Source organism: Triticum urartu, chromosome 7 (genome assembly GCF_003073215.2).
Source record: "Triticum urartu cultivar G1812 chromosome 7, Tu2.1, whole genome shotgun sequence".
Taxonomy (NCBI): domain Eukaryota; kingdom Viridiplantae; phylum Streptophyta; class Magnoliopsida; order Poales; family Poaceae; genus Triticum; species Triticum urartu.
The window spans coordinates 42,504,132-42,522,590 of NC_053028.1; the positions used below are offsets into that span (position 1 = coordinate 42,504,132).

The 18,459-nt window shown below is 54.2% G+C and overlaps 1 protein-coding gene across 2 annotated transcripts; it reads left to right on the forward strand.

Annotated features, from left to right (window-relative positions):
* Positions 1–1,741: 1,741 nt before the first annotated feature.
* LOC125519655 (protein DJ-1 homolog C-like) lies at positions 1,742–15,024 on the forward strand. 2 transcript variants are annotated; one of them, XM_048684385.1, is made up of 10 exons: positions 1,742–2,010; positions 2,211–2,371; positions 2,564–2,881; positions 2,953–3,153; positions 4,372–4,521; positions 4,605–4,784; positions 5,114–5,182; positions 5,732–5,932; positions 13,702–13,839; positions 13,922–15,024. In XM_048684385.1, the coding sequence occupies exons 3-10, from the start codon at positions 2,684–2,686 to the stop codon at positions 14,141–14,143; spliced, it is 1,359 nt and encodes a 452-aa protein (XP_048540342.1). In that variant the 5' UTR covers positions 1,742–2,010; positions 2,211–2,371; positions 2,564–2,683; the 3' UTR covers positions 14,144–15,024. The 2 variants fall into 2 exon arrangements, with proteins under 2 accessions (XP_048540342.1, XP_048540341.1); XM_048684384.1 differs by lacking the exon at positions 2,211–2,371.
* The last annotated feature ends 3,435 nt before the right edge of the window (positions 15,025–18,459 follow it).

Consider the following 18,459-nt stretch of genomic DNA (forward strand, 5'->3'; position numbering starts at 1 on the left):
CACATCGGTAGCCACATCTAATAACATGTACACATCGGTAGCCTATTGGTCTATATACCGTCGTGCCGTAGCCACTCCTCCACCGTCGGTGATTTCGCTCGGTAGTCACCCACCGCCGCTCGTTCGTTGACCCCTGACCCCGCCGCCTAGCCGCGCCGTTTTGGATCCGCTGATGCGCGCCGTTTTTCTTGCCGATTCGGCCGTTGGCCGGAGCGCCGGCGCCCGTTTTTGACCCGGAGCTTGTCAGCGAGGCCCGACCTGAGTTATAGTAGGTGACATGCACGGCCGCACACCACGACCCTGCCAGACACACTAATTACATGGACCATGTCGGGCCGGCACACGGGCCTCCCACCCAGGCCCAGGCACGGGCGACCCATCGACACGTTTAGCAGTCAGCCGATCTATTATTCAGCCTATTGGCCTATATAAATTAAAATAAAACTAAACGGCCGGGCCGGGCCAGCATGCATGCCCAGCCTCCAGGCCCAGACACGGCCTGGTAAACCATGTGCCGGGCCAGCCAGTCACAAGCCGGGCATGCATGCTAACGGTCCAGCCTGCCAGGTACGGCCCAGTTGGCCAGGTTTGCGAGAGCAACTAGTTAATAAGGACTCATTCGGGAGCCTCGCAACGATAAGCGTCACTTGATATGCTCTCAGCCATTTGCCACGTGTCGCACTTCGGGCGTTCCCTTTGGATTTTATTTTTTCGCCCGCGTTTTCAGTTATTTAAACGGTTTCTTTCGATGTTTTGGTTTTCCACGGGCCTTCCTTAGCTTTTCGACAAAAAAATTTTGCGCGAAAAAACGCGTTTTTTCCCTTTCACTAGAGTCACGGTTTTGCTTTCGTGAGAAGCACGGTTTTGCTTTCGCGAGAGTCACGGTTTTACTTCTGCGAGAGTTACGGCCGTGTCTCTCGAAAACGGAGAAAAACGCGTTTTCTATTTTTTTCCTTTCGCGAGTCACGGTTTTACTTCCGCGAGAGGCACGATTGTGCTTTCGCGAGAGTCATGGCCATGCCTCTCAGAACGAAAAAAATGTGTTTTCTGTTTCTTTTTCTTTTCGCGAGAGTCACGGTTTTGCTTCCGCGAGAGGCACGGTTGTGCTTTCGCGAGAGTCACGGCCGTGCCTCTTGGAACGAAAAAAATGTGTTTTCTATTTTTTTCTTTTTGCGAGTCACGGTTCTGCTTCCGCGAGAGGCACGTTGTGCTTTCGCGAGAGTCACGGCCGTGCCTCCTCGGAAACAAAAAAAAAACATGTTTTCTCTTTTTTTTTCTTCTGCGAGAGTCACGGTTTTGCTTCCGCGAGAGGCATGGTTGTGATTTTGTGAGAGGCACGGTCGTGCCTCTTTCGGAAAGGTAAAAAACCCGTGCTCCTGGTCTGGTTTTTTCGTTCGGTTTTTTTTTGAAAAAAGTTCATCAAAACCTATCAACATGAGATCTATTTTTGAAGATCTCGACGCGAGGAATCCAATTGTGAAGGCGGTTCGAGATTTGGACGCACGGTTTGAAAGATAAAATGGTTTGAATAAACGGATCTACGAAAAAAGGAAAAAAAACTGCCAGGTTGTCGCGCGCTGCATGTGCTCCACTTGTCGCAACCAGGCGAGTTGGAGTGATTTCGCAGATTTGCGCAGGACATGAGACTAGAAAACAAAAAGGTAGCCTGGGGCGCAGCCCACTTTCTCTACTTTGCTGGGCCTCGGCCAGTCAGCCCAATAACAAACAGCGAAAAATTGAGTTTTCGACGAGAAGAAAGGAGTCGTCCCGTGCCCGTCGAACCTTATCCAGCCGCCGCTCGCCGCCCGGCAGCCGTGCGTTCCATGCCCATCCGGCGACCCCCGTGTAGCAGCGAGCATTCCTCCCCTCCCATCTCCTTCCTGGCTGCTCCCCTTGCTGATCTACGGGCTGCTGCCCCGTCCGGCTGACGGCTGACCGACGAAGCGGCGCGCCGGTGGTCTCGACCTCGACGTCTGGCGTCCGTCCTTGGGCATTCCGCCTCAGCCAAAGGTATGCTCCACCTAGCCATCTCAAGTTCAACTCGATCTTAAGTTCTACAGGAAATGCGGCCGTGGCCCTCGGCATTATTAATGCTTGATAGATTGAAGCATGGTCTTTAATTAATTCTCGTTGCCGTTAGTTTGTAATAATTCTGCAGTTTTGTAAATGTGGAAACCAATTTAGTAATTTTGTTTCAATATAATTTGCAGGAAGGCAAGAAGAATAGAAAAAAATAAGACAATAACATCTTTTTTTTTCAAGCTCAAACCACGGTCCTTTGTATGCATTGAAACTGCCACTTTTTTTTTTTGGTCATTTATACAACAGCGACTGATTGACCATGCCTAGAGATTTGAGTTACAAGAGAGAGGTAAGCAAACCTAGAGTTATGAGTTATCTAACAGGAATGTCACCTGTTATTACTTCCTGCAAATAGAATTAGCTTCTTCATACTTTAGCTATCAAATCTGAACTGGAGTGCTCTCTCGAACTGGCAGATATCATATTGCAGTTTGTGTATCTAAAAGTCCAGCTAAACCTGCACTTCGTCTCCATTTTGCAGTCAGAAGGAGGGCGAGGCCGTGAGGGTGCCGTAGCTTATATCAGTTCGTGTGTGCTTTGACGGCTCAAAGGCTGCATATTTGTTGGCTTGATTTTGTTCATCTCCGAACTCCAAATTCTAATGCTCTCCGTGTCTAAACCCCTTCTCTCCCCGACCTCCCTTGCTGCCATGGCTATTCGGCTGCCGCCGACGCCGCATGCACCAACCCACTACGCCCCGCCTCACAGGCGGACATCGCCATTCCGCCCCGTCATGCGAGCGGCTCCTTCTTCTTCCACCGCCGCAACGGCCGTCTCATTGCCGCCATCTCCCAAGAAGGTCTGGTCTCCACTAGTTACCTTTCTCTTTGACAGCGTCAAGAACCTGAATTTCTGCTTTGTACTGTGAAGGTTCTTGTGCCCATTGCCATGGGCACAGAGGAAATGGAGGCAGTCATCCTAGCCGGCGTCCTCAGGCGAGCAGGCGCTGACGTAACGCTGGCCTCTGTGGAGGACGGCCTCGAGATTGAGGCTTCCTATGGGACGCGCATCATCGCAGACAAGCCCATTGCAGCGTGTGCAGACCAGGTGTTCGACCTTGTGGCTGTCCCGGTAACCCACCTCTCTTATTACGATTATTATTTTAATATTTGTTTTGTTTATAAAAGGAGCAAGAGCTTCTTATTTTCATTGCTGAAAAACGATAAAACAGGACATAAACAGTTTTTTTGGGCACCAACATGGCTGTGCTGGTATCCTGAAAATTTTGGCCTGATGCAACACCACCATCCTCCTAGCTGGCCCCATCCAGCCTTAAAAACCTGACTCTTAGAACTCCAACATAACAAGCAGGACAGCCTCAACACCTTACAGCCAAACTAGTCAATGCAGCGACCCTTTCTGATAAACCACCAAAAAATAGCACAAAGAAATTACTCTCTGCTCCAGCTTTTCAAGCTTCAACCCCCTTTGACCAAAGACCACGGGTGGCATGTGCAATACCAGCCAAGCTCCTTGCCATTGTTTGTTTTGAAGAATATGGTTCTGAAGAACAACCCAATCCGACGACAGGTTAAGCCATCATCAAAATAACTTGTGATTGGATCAGTGGGAATAATACTATTGGAACTATTCCTACATTTTCATTAAGACCAAATTGAAGCTGAAATCCCAGAAGCAATAACCTGACGTTCCGTAATAGTACTTGACATTTGCCAACTATGCAACAGATAATCCTTACTGAATATTACTGAACCACATTTTTTATAAGGCCAAGAAACCTGAGCATCTTTCAGCGTAAGGTAAAGGGAACGAACTGTAAACTTGCCATTCTTCCCCAATGTCCAATGACGTCTATCATGCTCCTCCAACAAAACCACCGCACTACATAACTGACTTAAAGAACTCCAAATAACAGCCTTCTTCTCCCAAAGGTTTCTCCTAAATGTGACACAACCAAAACCCTGAGTGAAAACTTCAGCTACTGTCCTATTCGTACTAAAGGTAAGATTGCACAGCCGAGCAAACTGAACCACTAATGGCCTATCTCCTATCCAGTGATCTTCCCAAAACCGAACAGCTTATTGGATTTAGCAGCAGAAACTTATGGAGCATTTATAGTCTCTCTTTGGGAGAGCATTCAAATATTTCTCAGCATTTCTCTTCGATACTGCAAAATTTCAAACTGTTTCATCATATTTTCTCCCTTCTCGTGCTGATTGCAGCATGCCATCTCTTCGTTGTCACTCACTTGACCTGTGTTGTTATATGTGTGTTACAAACTGGCAGTATATAAAATCTAATTTTTGATTGTTGGGGCGATGTGTTCAGGGAGGAATGCCTGGTTCAGTACGGCTGAGAGATAACGAGATCCTTCAGAGAATTATGGTTAGACAAGCTGAAGAGAAAAGATTGTATGGTGCTATATGTGCTGCACCAGCTGTTGTTCTCATGCCCTGGGGTCTTCACAAGGGAAGAAAGGTGGCCATTTTTGCTACATGACTAGGTTTAGTTGATCAAGATCTTCTTTAGTTGACATTGCACCCTTATTCCTTTTTTGCAAGATCACCTGTCACCCGTCCTTCATAGGAGATCTTCCAACATTCCGAGCTGTTGAGTCAAATGTTCAGGTTTCAGGAGAGCTCACTACTAGTCGTGGTCCTGGGACAGCATTTCAGTTTGCTTTATCATTTGTCGAGCAATTGTTTGGGCCTCACGCTGTTGAAGATGTGGACAGTACTTTGGTTCGTCAAAATAAAACTTGCATATCTTTGTTTTGTATCATGCCTTTTAGCTGACTAGACTATTTCTTGTAAATTTAGTTGTTCATGTGTTGTTAAACTTTTATTAATAGCGTACTACTGTACCTGCAATTCAGATTGTTGTTTTTATTCTAGGAAGTGCTATTTATCTTTCAGTTCCTTATGCTAGCAAAAACAATTTAGGGAAGACTGCTATCAAGTTTTTAGACTATGTTCTTTTGCTATAACTTTATGAGGTGCAATTTCTTTCTTGTATTGTAACACCTTCTGACCACTGTGCCATTGTTGGAAATTGCCCATGGATATTACAGATTGATGCTGCTCTTGAAAGAAGTACAGAAGTCAACAGAGTTGAATGGCCTTTTGATCACAAACCTCAGGTCAGTTCATGTTTGAACTATGATTTGTGCTAAATTATTAGCTCAATAATGTTTGTTTTTTACATGTACAACCATCATTAATGTAAAATTTATGTTACAACAAAAAGGATAATATGCTTATGCAAGTCTCTCCTTTTTTTACAAAGGGCAACAAGTCTTGCTTGACAAATGGATGCCTAAAGCATTTCTTGTAAAGAAAATGGGATTGGGCAACACCAGGGTGAATACTTGCACTTTCTTTATTTACAGCAATGCCTGCCTAAAGGTGCATGCTTGATTTAAGAAAACTCGGTTTGATTGCGTATGCCCTAGCATGCTATATGAATTATTGTCTATCTATTGATTTCCCCTCATACACTGTCACTGTATGTGAAAACGCCCCCATGCCATGTTTCTATGTGAAACACATTCAAGCTAGTGCACGTGAAAAATAAAGATCATCCATCTGTCTAGTCCTCATTACTTTCGGCCATGAGCACTGATGGGGAAAATATTAGGAAAGGTGCAATCAGAGTCCAAGTTGTGTGGCATTGATTCTCTCTGAAACAGGTTCTCATTCCAATTGCAAATGGGTCTGAGGAGATGGAGATCATAATGTTGGTGGATATTTTAAGACGGGCAAACATAAATGTGGTGTTGGCATCAGTTGATGAGTCCACAAATATTGTTGGGTCTCAAAGAATGAAGATTGTTGCTGATAAATGCATATTGGATGCTTCTGATTCAAAATATGATCTAATCATTATTCCTGTAAGCTGTTTTGCATTTCACGTTTTTATTTGATACTTCCTATTCATAATATAAGCTATTTTACAGTTTGTGCTAGTCAAATATTTCCTTGTTTGGCCATCAGTATATATTGCAAATATTGACAATATTAAATTGCCCTTACTAGATTTTCATGAAGTATTTTGTTCATAATATATAATTAATTTTTTTGACGCAACATTGTAGAAATTGATGGTCAGAGTATTTATTGGGGGACCATGTAAATATCTCAATAATCATTAATCGGAGGGAGTAATCATATATGTCAAGTTGCCTACTCAAAACGCAACTGTTGTTCCTGTAAGATATTTGGTGTTGAGTTGATTCGTGGATGAGGAACAAAATGCTCAACCTTTTTATCATAATGCATGCCATTCCAAAGTGTGTGTTACTAATAAAAGACCATTCCAAAGTGCATGCCTAACATGCCATGATCACCTCACTCCACTATTTCTTGCATAGGAGTTGGCATGCACACCAATTTGTGACATAGATAGCTACTAGAATACGAAAAAGTCCAGCTCAAGAAAAGTTTGAAAATAAATAAATTTACACGTGCATCTTTCGTAGTCATATATGAGAATGCTTAGCTCGGGACTAGTTTGTAAAGAAATAAACTTACATGTACATCTCTCATGGTTATTGGTAGAAACTAGGGTTCTACCGGGTCTAGGCCGGAGGTTGTAGGGGAAGGAGGGAGCTGGTCGTGGACGAACTCGCGGCCGCCGGCGGCTGGGCGCCGTCGTGCGCGAGGAGGCAGCGACTGAGAGGGAGATGGCGCAGGGGAGGAGGCGGCTAGGGTTAGGTCTCCCGGCTCCCTAAGGAAGCCGAGCAAATATGATTGCTTCTTGCTTAATTCCAAAACGGATCCTTACACGAGTTTATATAATCCTCCTACTAAGATAATTGGGCTAAGCCCCTAATGACGATAAGATAGACTGGGCCACAACTAACTGGGCTAAGCCCCTAATATGCCCGTCATAACATTTCTCCCCGCTTGCACAAACAGCTCGTCCTTGAGCTGGAAGGCGGGAAAGTGCTTGCGGAACTCCTCGAGGTGATCACCCGTCGCCAAACACCTCCGCGGCAGCTGGGGCGGGCAGGTCGCCGAGCCCAGCGCCGGCGGCATCCTCCTCAATGTAGTCCGCAACCTCCAGGTAGAAGTCGTGGGCAGACGTGGCCGGGCACGTAGGGCTCGTTGCCGTTGAAGCACAACCCTTGGCGGCGACGCTCGAGTTGCTCGACCGGGGTGAGCCGTCGAAACGGGCGCGCCGCGGTCGCGGCTAGGGGTGCCGCGAAAGCCTGAGCAGGCCGACCCTGCGTGGGAACGTCCGGCCAAGGTGGCGGCCCAGCGGCCCGGGAGGGTGACGCCTGCTGAATGGCCACCGCGAGGCGCTCGAACGCGTGAGCGTAGTACATGGCCGTCTGGAGGTCCTGGGGTCCCTGCAGCTCCACATCCACACAAATTTGATCCGGCAGACGGCCAACAAAGAGCTCGGCCCGCTGGCGAGCCGTCACGCCGGGCGCGTGGCACGCCAGGGCCTGAAAGCGGTCTGTGAAGTCCTGCATCGTAGAGGTGAAGGGGAGACGGCCCAACTCCGCCAGCCGGCTCCTACGTATCGGCGGCCTGAAGCGAAGGAGGCATAGCTCGCAAAAACGCTCTCATGGAGGCATGCCGCCCTCGTCCTGCTCGAGAGCGTAATACCAAGTCTGTGCAGCGCCTCGAAGGTGATATGAAGCGAGCCAGGTGCGGTCCGACGCAAGCGTGTGTTGCCCCCGGAAGAACTGGTCACACTGATTAAGCCAGTTGAGGGGGTCCTCAGTGCCGTCGTAGGTGGCGAAGGTGAGCTTTGCGAAGCGCGGCGCCGTCTGGGTATGACCGCCGTGGCCCGTGGGGGTACGACTCGGTGGTGCGGAGCAGCGGCGCCGGGTCGGTGATCACAGGGGCCCCCACGTGGAACGGCGGCGCGTCGAGGCCAACGTAGGGGCCCGCGGAGCTGGAGGATCCGCCGTACTGCGCCTGCTGTGTCGACACATGCGGCGGTCCCGAGGCTAGCGTGTAGACCGGCTGAGACGACGACTCGGTCAACCAAGCCGGTAGCAGGGATGGCGAGGGCGGGAACCGGACCTAGTGGATCGGGACTCCCGCCGGCGCGGTCGATGCGGGGACGGAGCTGACCGGCGGTGGTTGCTGCAGCTGCAGCGGTGTCGCGCCGGGCAGCGGCAGCGGCTGCAGCGGAGCACCGGGCACGGCGGAGACCGCCAGGAGCGGCGGCTGCCACTGCAGCCAGGGCGGGGCGGTGGTGGCGGTGGATGGCAGCAGCCACGGCGGTTGCTGGATGGGGGCGGTGGGCGCGGGAGGCGCGGCGAGAGCCGGCACCGGCCACGACGACCACTGCGGGGTAGGGACGGGCGATGGCCGCAGTTGTAGCCTCCCAGCAAACGCAACGGAGGCCGCTGCGTGCGGCGAGTACCACGGCAGGGCTGGTGGCCCGGTGGCCGCGGCCAGCGGCAGGGGTGGCGACGGCCCGTAGGGGCTGGCTAGGTACAGCCGAATACCCTGGACGACGGCGACGAGGTCGTTGAGGACCTCGGTGACCTCCTCCGGGGTGTAGGCGGCTGCTGGCGGCGCGGTGGAGGGCGCCGACATCTGGGTGGCTGCGGCGCCGGAGGTGGAGAGCAGCAGCACGGATGGGGAGGGCAGCGATGCGGTGGAGAGGGCCAGCAGCGCGGTGGTGGTGGTTGGCAGCGGAAGCGACTGGGTTGGCGGCGGGGAAGACATGATCGAACCGAAGCGAGCTGATACCAAACTGGTAGAAACTAGGGTTCTACCGGGTCTAGGCCGAAGGTTGTAGGGGAAGGAGGGAGCTGGTCGTGGACGAACTCGCGGCCGGCGGTGGCTGGGCGCCGTCGTGCGCGAGGAGGCGACAGCTGAGAGGGAGATGGCGCAGGGGAGGAGGCGGCTAGGGTTAGGTCCCGGTTCCCTAAGGAAGCCGAGCAAATATGATTGCTTCTTGCTTAATTCCAAAACGGATCCTTACACGAGTTTATATAATCCTCCTACTAAGATAATTGGGCTAAGCCCCTAATAACGACAAGATAGACTGGGCCACAACTAACTGGGCTAAGCCCCTAATATGCCCGTCATAACATTTCTCCCCGCTTGCACAAACAGCTTGTCCTTGAGCTGGAAGGCGGGGAAGCGCTTGCGGAACTCCTCGAGGTGATCACCCGTCGCCAAACACCTCCGCGGCAGCTGGGGCGGGCAGGTCGCCGAGCCCAGCGCCGGCGGCGTCCTCCTCAATGTAGTTCGCAGCCTCCAGGTAGAAGTCGTGGGCAGACGTGGCCGGGCACGTAGGGCTCGTTGCCGTTGAAGCACAACCCTTGGCGGCGACGCTCGAGTTGCTCGGCCGGGGTGAGCCGTCGGAACGGGCGCGCCGCGGTCGCGGCTGTGGGTGCCGCGGAAGCCTGAGCAGGCCGACCCTGCGCGGGAACGTCCGGCCAAGGTGGCGGCCCAGCGGCCCGGGACGGTGACGCCTGCTGGATGGCCATCGCGTGACGCTCGAACGCGCGAGCGTAGTACATGGACGTCTGGAGGTCCTGGGGTCCCTGTAGCTCCACGTCCACACGAATTTGATCCGGCAGACCGCCAACAAAGAGCTCGGCCCGCTGGCGAGCCGTCACGCCGGGCGCGTGGCACGCCAGGGCCTGAAAGTGGTCTGTGAAGTCCTGCACCGTAGAGGTGAAGGGGAGACGACCCAACTCCGCCAGCCAGCTCCCGCGTATCGGCGGCCTGAAGCGAAGGAGGCATAGCTCGCGAAAACGCTCTCATGGAGGCATGCCGCCCTCGTCCTGCTCGAGAGCGTAATACCAAGTCTGTGCGGCGCCTCGAAGGTGATATGAAGCGAGCCAGGTGCGGTCCGACGCAAGCGTGCGTTGCCCCCGGAAGAACTGGTCACACTGATTAAGCAAGTTGAGGGGGTCCTCGGTGCCGTCGTAGGTGGCGAAGGCGAGCTTGGCGAAGCGCGGCGCCGTCTGGGTATGACCGCCGTGGCCCGTGGGGGTACGACTCGGCGGTGCGGAGCAGCGGCGCCGGGTCAGTGATCACAGGGGCCCCCACGTGGAACGGCGGCGCGCCGAGGCCAACGTAGGGGCCCGCAGAGCTGGAGGATCCGCCGTACTGCGCCTGCTGTGACGGGACATGCGGCGGTCCCGAGGCCAGCGTGTAGACCGGCTGAGACGACGACTTGGTCAACCAAGCCGGTTGCGAGGACGGCGAGGGCGGGAACCAGACCTGGTGGATCGGGACTCCCGTCGACGCGGTCGATGCGGGGACGGAGCTGATCGGCGGTGGTTGCTGCAGCTGCAGCGGTGTCGCGCCGGGCAGCGGCAGCGGCTGCAGCGGAGCACCGGGCGTGGCGGAGACCGCCAGGAGCGGCGGCTGCCACTGCAGCTAGGGCGGGGAGGTGGTGGCGGTGGATGGCAGCGGCCACGGCAGCCATGACGGTTGCTGGATGGGGGCGGTGGGCGCGGGAGGCGCGGCGAGAGCCGGCGCCGGCCACGGCGGCCACTTTGTAGTAGGGACGGGCGATGGCTGCAGCTGCAGCCTCCCAGCGAACGCAGCGGAGGCCGCTGCGTGCGGCGAGTACCACGGCAGGGCTGGTGGCCCGGTGGCGGCGGCCGGCAACAGGGGCGGCGACGACCCGTAGGGGCTGGCCAGGTACAGCCGGATACCCTGGACGACGGCGACGAGGTCGTTGAGGACCCCGGTAACCTCCTCCGGGGTGTAGGCGGCTGCTGGCGGCGCGGTGGAGGGCGCCGACATCTGGGCGGCGGCGGCGCCGGAGGTGCAGAGCAGCAGCACGGATGGGGAGGGCAACAACGTGGTGGAGAGGGCCAGCAGCGCGGTGGTGGCGGTCGGCAGCGGAAGCGACGGGGTTGGCGGCGGGGAAGACATGATCGAACCGAAGCGAGCTGATACCAATCTGGTAGAAACTAGGGTTCTACCGGGTCTAGGCCGGAGGTTGTAGGGGAAGGAGGGAGCTGGTCGTGGACGAACTCGCGGCCGGCGGCGGCTGGGCGCCGTCGTGCGCGAGGAGGCGACGGCTGAGAGGGAGATGGCGCAGGGGAGGAGGCGGCTAGCGTTAGGTCTCCCGGCTCCCTAAGGAAGCCGAGCAAATATGATTGCTTCTTGCTTAATTCCAAAACGGATCCTTACACGAGTTTATATAATTCTCCTACTAAGATAATTGGGCTAGGCCCCTAATAACAATAAGATAGACTGGGCCACAACTAACTGGGCTAAGCCCCTAATATGCCCGTCATAACATTTCTCCCCGCTTGCACAAACAGCTCGTCCTTGAGCTGGAAGGCGGGGAAGCGCTTGCGGAACTCCTCGAGGTGATCACCCGTCGCCAAACACCTCCGCGGCAGCTGGGGCGGGCAGGTCGCCGAGCCCAGCGCCGGCGGCGTCCTCCTCAATGTAGTCCGCAGCCTCCAGGTAGAAGTCGTGGGCAGACGTGGCCGGGCACGTAGGGCTCGTTGCCGTTGAAGCACAACCCTTGGCGGCGACGCTCGAGTTGCTCGGCCGGGGTGAGCCGTCGGAACGGGCGCGCCGCGGTCGCGGCTAGGGGTGCCGCGGAAGCCTGAGCAGGCCGAGCCTGCGCGGGAACGTCCGGCCAAGGTGGCGGCCCAGCGGCCCGAGACGGTGACGCCTGCTGGATGGCCACCGCGCGACGCTCGAACGCGCGAGCGTAGTACATGGCCGTCTGGAGGTCCTGGGGTCCCTGTAGCTCCACGTCCACACGAATTTGATCCGGCAGACCGCCAACAAAGAGCTCGGCCCGTTGGCGAGCTGTCATGCCGGGCGCGTGGCACGCCAGGGCCTGAAAGCGGTCTGTGAAGTCCTGCACCGTAGAGGTGAAGGGGAGACGACCCAACTCCGCCAGCCGGCTCCCGCGTATCGGCGGCCTGAAGCGAAGGAGGCATAGCTCGCGAAAACGCTCTCATGGAGGCATGCCGCCCTCGTCCTGCTCGAGAGCGTAATACCAAGTCTGTACGGCGCCTCGAAGGTGATATGAAGCGAGCCAGGTGCGGTCCGACGCAAGCGTGCGTTGCCCCCGGAAGAACTGGTCACACTGATTAAGCAAGTTGAGGGGGTCCTCGGTGCCGTCGTAGGTGGCGAAGGCGAGCTTGGCGAAGCACGACGCCGTCTGGGTATGACCGCCGTGGCCCGTGGGGGTACGACTCGGCGGTGTGGAGCAGCGGCGCGAGGTCGGTGATCACAGGGGCCCCCACGTGGAACGGCGGCGCGTTGAGGCCAACGTAGGGGCCCGCGGAGCTGGAGGATCTGCCGTACTGCGCCTGCTGTGACGGCACATGCGGCGGTCCCGAGGCCAGCGTGTAGACCGGCTGAGACGACGACTCGGTCAACCAAGCCGGTAGTGGGGACGGCGAGGGCGGGAACCGGACCTAGTGGATCGGGACTCCCGCCGACGCGGTCGATGTGGGGACGGAGCTGACCGGCGGTGGTTGCTGCAGCTGCAGCGGCTGCTGCGGTGTCGCGCCGGTTAGCGGCAGCGGCTGTAGCGGAGCACCGGGCGCGGCGGAGACCGCCAGGAGTGGCGGCTGCCACTGCAGCCAGGGCGGTCCGGTGGTGGCGGTGGATGGCAGCGGCCACGGCAGCCACGGTGGTTGTTGGATGGGGGCGGTGGGCGCGGGAGGCGCGACGAGAGCCGGCGCCGGCCACGGCGGCCACTGCGGGGTAGGGACGGGCGATGGCTGCAGCTGCAGCCTCCCAGCAAACGCAGCGGAGGCCGCTGCGTGCGGCGAGTACCACGGCAGGGCTGGTGGCCCGGTGGCGGCGGCCGGCGGCGACGACCCGTAGGGGCTGGCCAGGTACAGCCGGATACCCTGGACGGCGGCGACGAGGTCGTTGAGGACCCCGGTGACCTCCTCCGGGGTGTAGGCGGCTGCTGGCGGCGCGGTGGAGGGCGCCGACATCTGGGCGGCGGCGGCGCCGGTGGTGGAGAGCAGCAGCACGGATGGGGAGGGCAGCGGCGCGGTGGTGGCAGTCGGCAGCGGAAGCGACGGGGTTGGCGGCGGGGAAGACATGATCGAACCGAAGCGAGCTGATACCAAACTGGTAGAAACTAGGGTTCTACCGGGTCTAGGCTGGAGGTTGTAGGGGAAGGAGGGAGCTGGTCGTGGACGAACTCGCGGCCGGCGGCGGCTGGGCGCCGTCATGCGCGAGGAGGTGACGGCTCCCGGCTGAGAGGGAGATGGCGCAGGGGAGGAGGCGGCTAGGGTTAGGTCTCCCGGCTTCCTAAGGAAGCTGAGCAAATACGATTGCTTCTTACTTAATTCTAAAACGGATCCTTTCATGAGTTTATATAATCCTCCTACTAAGATAATTGGGCTAAGCCCATAATAATGATAAGATAGACTGGGCCACAACTAACTGGGCTAAGCCCCTAATATGCCGGTCATAACAGTTATGCTTGTGCGTTTCTATGACACATGATGTGTTTTCTGCAACTATGAAGTCATATGTTCATCATTTTAGTCTCATTCTTCTTAATTATGTCTTAAGGTGTAGCATTGATAATTTCAGTGCCCAGCTACCTATAATTCAGGTGTTCTTGTGTGTGCATTTGCATGTTCTACTGTCCCTTTGCTTGCTTGCTCTGCTTTTGGTTTCGTTGTCCAATAATATTTTTTTCTATAATGTTTTATCCCTTGATATTGTCCAGGGGGGACCTGCTGGAGCTGAGCGTCTTCACAGGTCTACCACTCTTAAAAAGCTACTCAAGGAACAGAAGCAAGCAAGCAGGATGTATGGTGGGATCAGTTATTCTCCATTGATATTGCAGAAGCAAGGTTTACTCGAGGTGATTTTTCGGACTAAAAACTCGTAGCATCTTATACTTCACTGAAATGGAAGTAAATTGACGTTGGAATTGTGTTACTCAGGATAAAACAGTGACTGCTCATCCTTCCATAGTCAATCAGCTCACTTGCCAGGTTATTGACGGTTCAAAGGTTGTGATTGACGGAAATTTGATTACTGGGAAGGGACTCGGAACAGTCATGGATTTTTCCCTGGCCATTGTAAGAAAATTCTTTGGCCATGGACGAGCGAAAAGTGTGGCAAATGGAATGGTTTTTGACTACCCCAAGAGCAGAAACGCCTAGCATTCCTGGTACTATGGAGCAATGCGCTGAATGTTTGGTTATGGGATATGGATCTTGCGGTAGCTATGCTCAAACTTTTAAGTGACTGTCTCTTGGGGAGATGGCAAAACTTTCTTCTGTTGCCACCTTAGTGGATAGCTGCAGACTGCAGTGAAATGCCCACTAATTATGTTGGGATGAACCACAACTGCATTGGGAAAATCCAGTTTGGGTCAGTTCATCTCGAGATGTTCCTCGCCGATGCGGCATCATGGGCATCAAGGGCTGCGTGCTCCATGTGTGCTTTGAGGGCGCGGAGGACCTCCCCAGCGGTGGCGGCTCCAAGTACAGCAGCAGCGTCATGTGCTAGTGGGCGCTGGACCCGTCGCTGGAAAGCATGTGAGAATATATCGGCACTATGTTGACAAGTTTATTTTCAACCTCCGGGCAATCTGCTTGCGTACGCTTTCCTGAATATTGAGGTGCATGACCTGCAAAGATGACAATACAGCAAGCAGAAATAGATCCATCCAACTGCTCATCGTTTGATACTGCTTTGGTGCGTAATACTCCCTTCGTCCCAAAATAAGCGTCTCAACTTTGTACTAACTTACTAAGGTTAAGACACTTATTTTGAGACGGAGGGAGTACTTGCTTATAATTTTGCTTCGTGACTGAACGAGTTTATGTTATGTTTGCTGTCAGAATTTTGCAATGCTGGTACTAGAACACTGCCAAAACTGGTACTCCCTCCATACCAAAATATCAAACGTTTTTTATTTTGGGTCTAAATTTAGACCAAACAACCATCTTATATTTTGGTACAGAGGGAGTAGTATTCGGAGAAAAAAAAAGGTGACGAAAAACAAATCTGGTAATGCATCTTGGGTCAGTTTTTTTTATCAGTTGGGTCAGTGTTTCTGTTTGCTGTATGTGTTTGCTGGCTTAGTCAGTTAGTCACGTTGTATGTGTTTGCTGGCTTAGTCATCCCAAAGCATGTTTTGTGGAGTCCAATTGGCGCCAAAGTTTGTAATTTGCAGGATACTTAGAGCAGTACAAGGCCCTTCTGTCTGATAGATCCAACTGGTAAATGTGGCGACGTTTTTTTCCCGTTGCTGGTCTGGTAGCACGTGAGATCAGCTGAGCTAAAATCGAGAGAGTTTATGTTGAGTGGTGCCTTGCAGGTGATAGCTATGATAATGTAAGACATTTTTTTTTTTGACGTAGCTAGGGAGCACTGCTGCTCGTTCGTTGTTTGAAGCGCACTCCCATATATGGTAAGTATATGTCCTTGTGTCCAGCGGTGTATTCTAGAAAAGGAATCTGTCTAGCTACATCCAGTAGCGCACAGGCGTGCTGATGGAATCAGCCTGCATCTTATCCCCATGTGCATTTATTTGGGGTTCAAAAGTCTTAAAAGCCGTAACTTTTGATTCAGGCATGGAAATCTAGTTACGTTTTTACCACTATATTTCTTACGACGAATTCTTCAAAACTAGATTCCATATGGGTAGGTTTCGGCAAAAAAAAGTTCAGAGCAACTTTGGGTGCTACGGAGACAACTTTAGTGCTATAAGAAATCAACTCTTTTTTATTCTCAAGTATGGCTACCTGTCAGCCAGGAGTCTTTCTAAGTTTGTTATCATGACTACCAATTGACTAGATTCATCTCTAAGTGTACTATAGGGAAGCAAACACCTTTTTTTTGTCCTAGTTGGACTGTCTATTAGGTTGGTTTGTCTCAAGACGAGAAACACACACGAAAACATGAAGCATCTTTAGTGCTACATGCAAGCAACTTCACTGCACTATGTGTACATATGAATTTTGGTAACATTACCCCAACTTGCCTATAATGCATGGTTGTTCAGTTGCCTACGGTTGATGCTCAGTTGCCTATAAATACTATGCAATTGCCTACCATTGATGCCCAGTTGCCTGCTATTGGTGATTAGTAGCCTATTGTCGCTACTCAGTTGCCTATAACTACTATAAATTGTCTACCATTGATGCACAGTTGCCTACCATTGCTGATCAGTTGCCTATCTTTTCAAATTAGCTGCCTACAAATATTGTGAGGTTGGTTATCATTGTTTTTCTAAGTCGCCTACAAACACTCTGAAGTTGCCTAACAGTGATGCTTAGTTGCCTGCCATTACTGTTTCAGTTGCCTACGATACATTGAAAAGTTGTCCATAAGTGTAATACTATAAATTGCCTACTATTGATGCACAGTTGCCTATGTCCGTGTGAAACGACACCTATGGGATCACAAGAATCCCTACTACGGTTGCCGGGGCGTAGGGTTGCGAGGAGAGCAGGGCTAGTAGACAACACGAGGATCGTTTACCCAGGTACGGGCCGCGAGGATGCATAAAACCCTAGTCCTGCTTTGGTGGGTGTATTTCTGAGAGTTCTTGAGCTCTCGAGCTAGCTGTGGTCAGCGTGTGGTTTCAAAGAGCCGAATCCCTCTCCTTGTCGCCTCGGGCCTCCTTTTATAGGAAAAAGGGGTCGTCACAGTGGCACACAGGAGGTGGAAAGGTCTAAAGTGGCGCGAGGTTATCCCTCGTATTACATGACAAGGTGCATTTAATGCACTGCTTAGGTGTCCTCTTGCTTTATGGGGGACGAGGTTGAGGCCCGTCCCGTCCGTCGCCGCTTCTCCTTGTTTCGACACGCGCCTCGGCCAGGGATGCGTGCGGTGCCATGTAGGTAGGCAGGCAGCTGAGTTGGCGTGGTGGTGGAGCCTTCACGAAGATCTGCATGTCGCCATGCAGGCACTTGAAGAGTTGGCCTGGGAGCAGCATGTTGCCACGCAGGTGCCTGCCCAGCTGGTTGGGCTGGCAGCTGCATGTGAACGGCCGTGGGAGCATGGTTGACGTGGGCTTGGTGGTGGCCTTGCCGGCATCTTTGGGGAGGGCCTTGCCGGGTGGCCCGGCAAGGGTCTCGCCATGGCGTGTTGTCGTCCCCGGCAAGGATCTTGCCGGGGTCTGGTGGCCTTCCTAGGCAGGGATCTTGTCTAGGATCGTCGTCTTCTAATATGATCTTGAATATGTCTTCACAAAGATCCGTATGCCACCACATGGGTGCCTTCCCAAGCCCTGGCCCTATGCTGATGATGGTATTGGGGGCCAGGGGCTCAAGGGTGGCTTGCTCTGTTGGCGTGGGGCGAGCTGTCCCGACAAGAGTTTTGCCGGGGCTGCTGAGGCCACCCGGCAAGGTCTTGCCGGGGGAACCTGCTTCGTCCCTCTACTCTTTGTGCTCTTGGCCTTGGCGTTGCTTTGATTGTCTTGGGCTTTGATTCTTACCTTGGCTCACCTCCCTTGTTATGCTTGGTGTGGTCGTGGGCGCGGCTCTGACTGCCCATGCACAGGAAAATAGGTACAAAGATGCGCCCCTATTTTTGTACACCGACAGGAGCCCCCGGGCCTGGGCCACACATAAGCGCAACACGTTGTTGGGCCAGTCCCAAAACAGTGTGCGGGCAGGTGGGGCGGTTTTTACCGTGGTAAGTTTCTTCGTGCGCTCCGCCTCCCACGACCCGCGCGCGTGGCGCGGCGTGCGGGGGGAGGGGGGGTGCGTGACGTGGGCGGCATGCGTGGGATGGTTTCCACACGCATGCGTCACGTCGCAGTAAAGAGGCGGCTTGCGTCTTCCCCGTAAAAAGAGGGAGGCGTGGAGGTGCGGCTCATTTACTGAGCGAGGTCGGTGTGCGGTCTTCAAGGCATCCACTCCCCATGATCACGGGGAGTGGAGAGGTCGCCTCACCCGTCCCTTCAGTTCTGCACGTCTGCCATGCGTCCTTGTGGTGGCAAACGGTGGAGGCGAGAAACCGGGCCGCCGCTGGTTGGGCGGCGGGTCTATCCTGATTCCCCGCGCCTCCGGTGTCTGGATTGGCCGAGCGGGGCGGCCGAGCCTCAACCCCGTTACTTTATAAAGAGGAGGAAGGGGGAAACGGCACCCCGCATTCTTCCATCTTCCATCTCTTCTCTGCTTTTGCTCCTTCCTCTCACCTGCCATGGAGAAAGGGAATCCTGGCCCTTTGACGGTGGCGGCGATGGTCGCCGCTCAACAGGGCGTCCCCCCCTTCTGAACCCGTGGTGGTGGAACCGACCGCGAGGGGAAGGGGGAGGGGGCGAGGCCATGGGCGAGGCCGCGGTAGAGGCCGTAGCGCTCGGGAAAGAGGAGGACGGGGCGACGCGCCGCCCCCGCCCCTGCCAATGATGCCCTTCTCGATGGAGGGCCACGTTGAAGACCAGCCTTGCGAGTTCTTCATCAGGCTCCGCCGGCCCCCACATCGTCGTCTTCGTCTCCCCACTCCGTTCGCTCTGGTGATG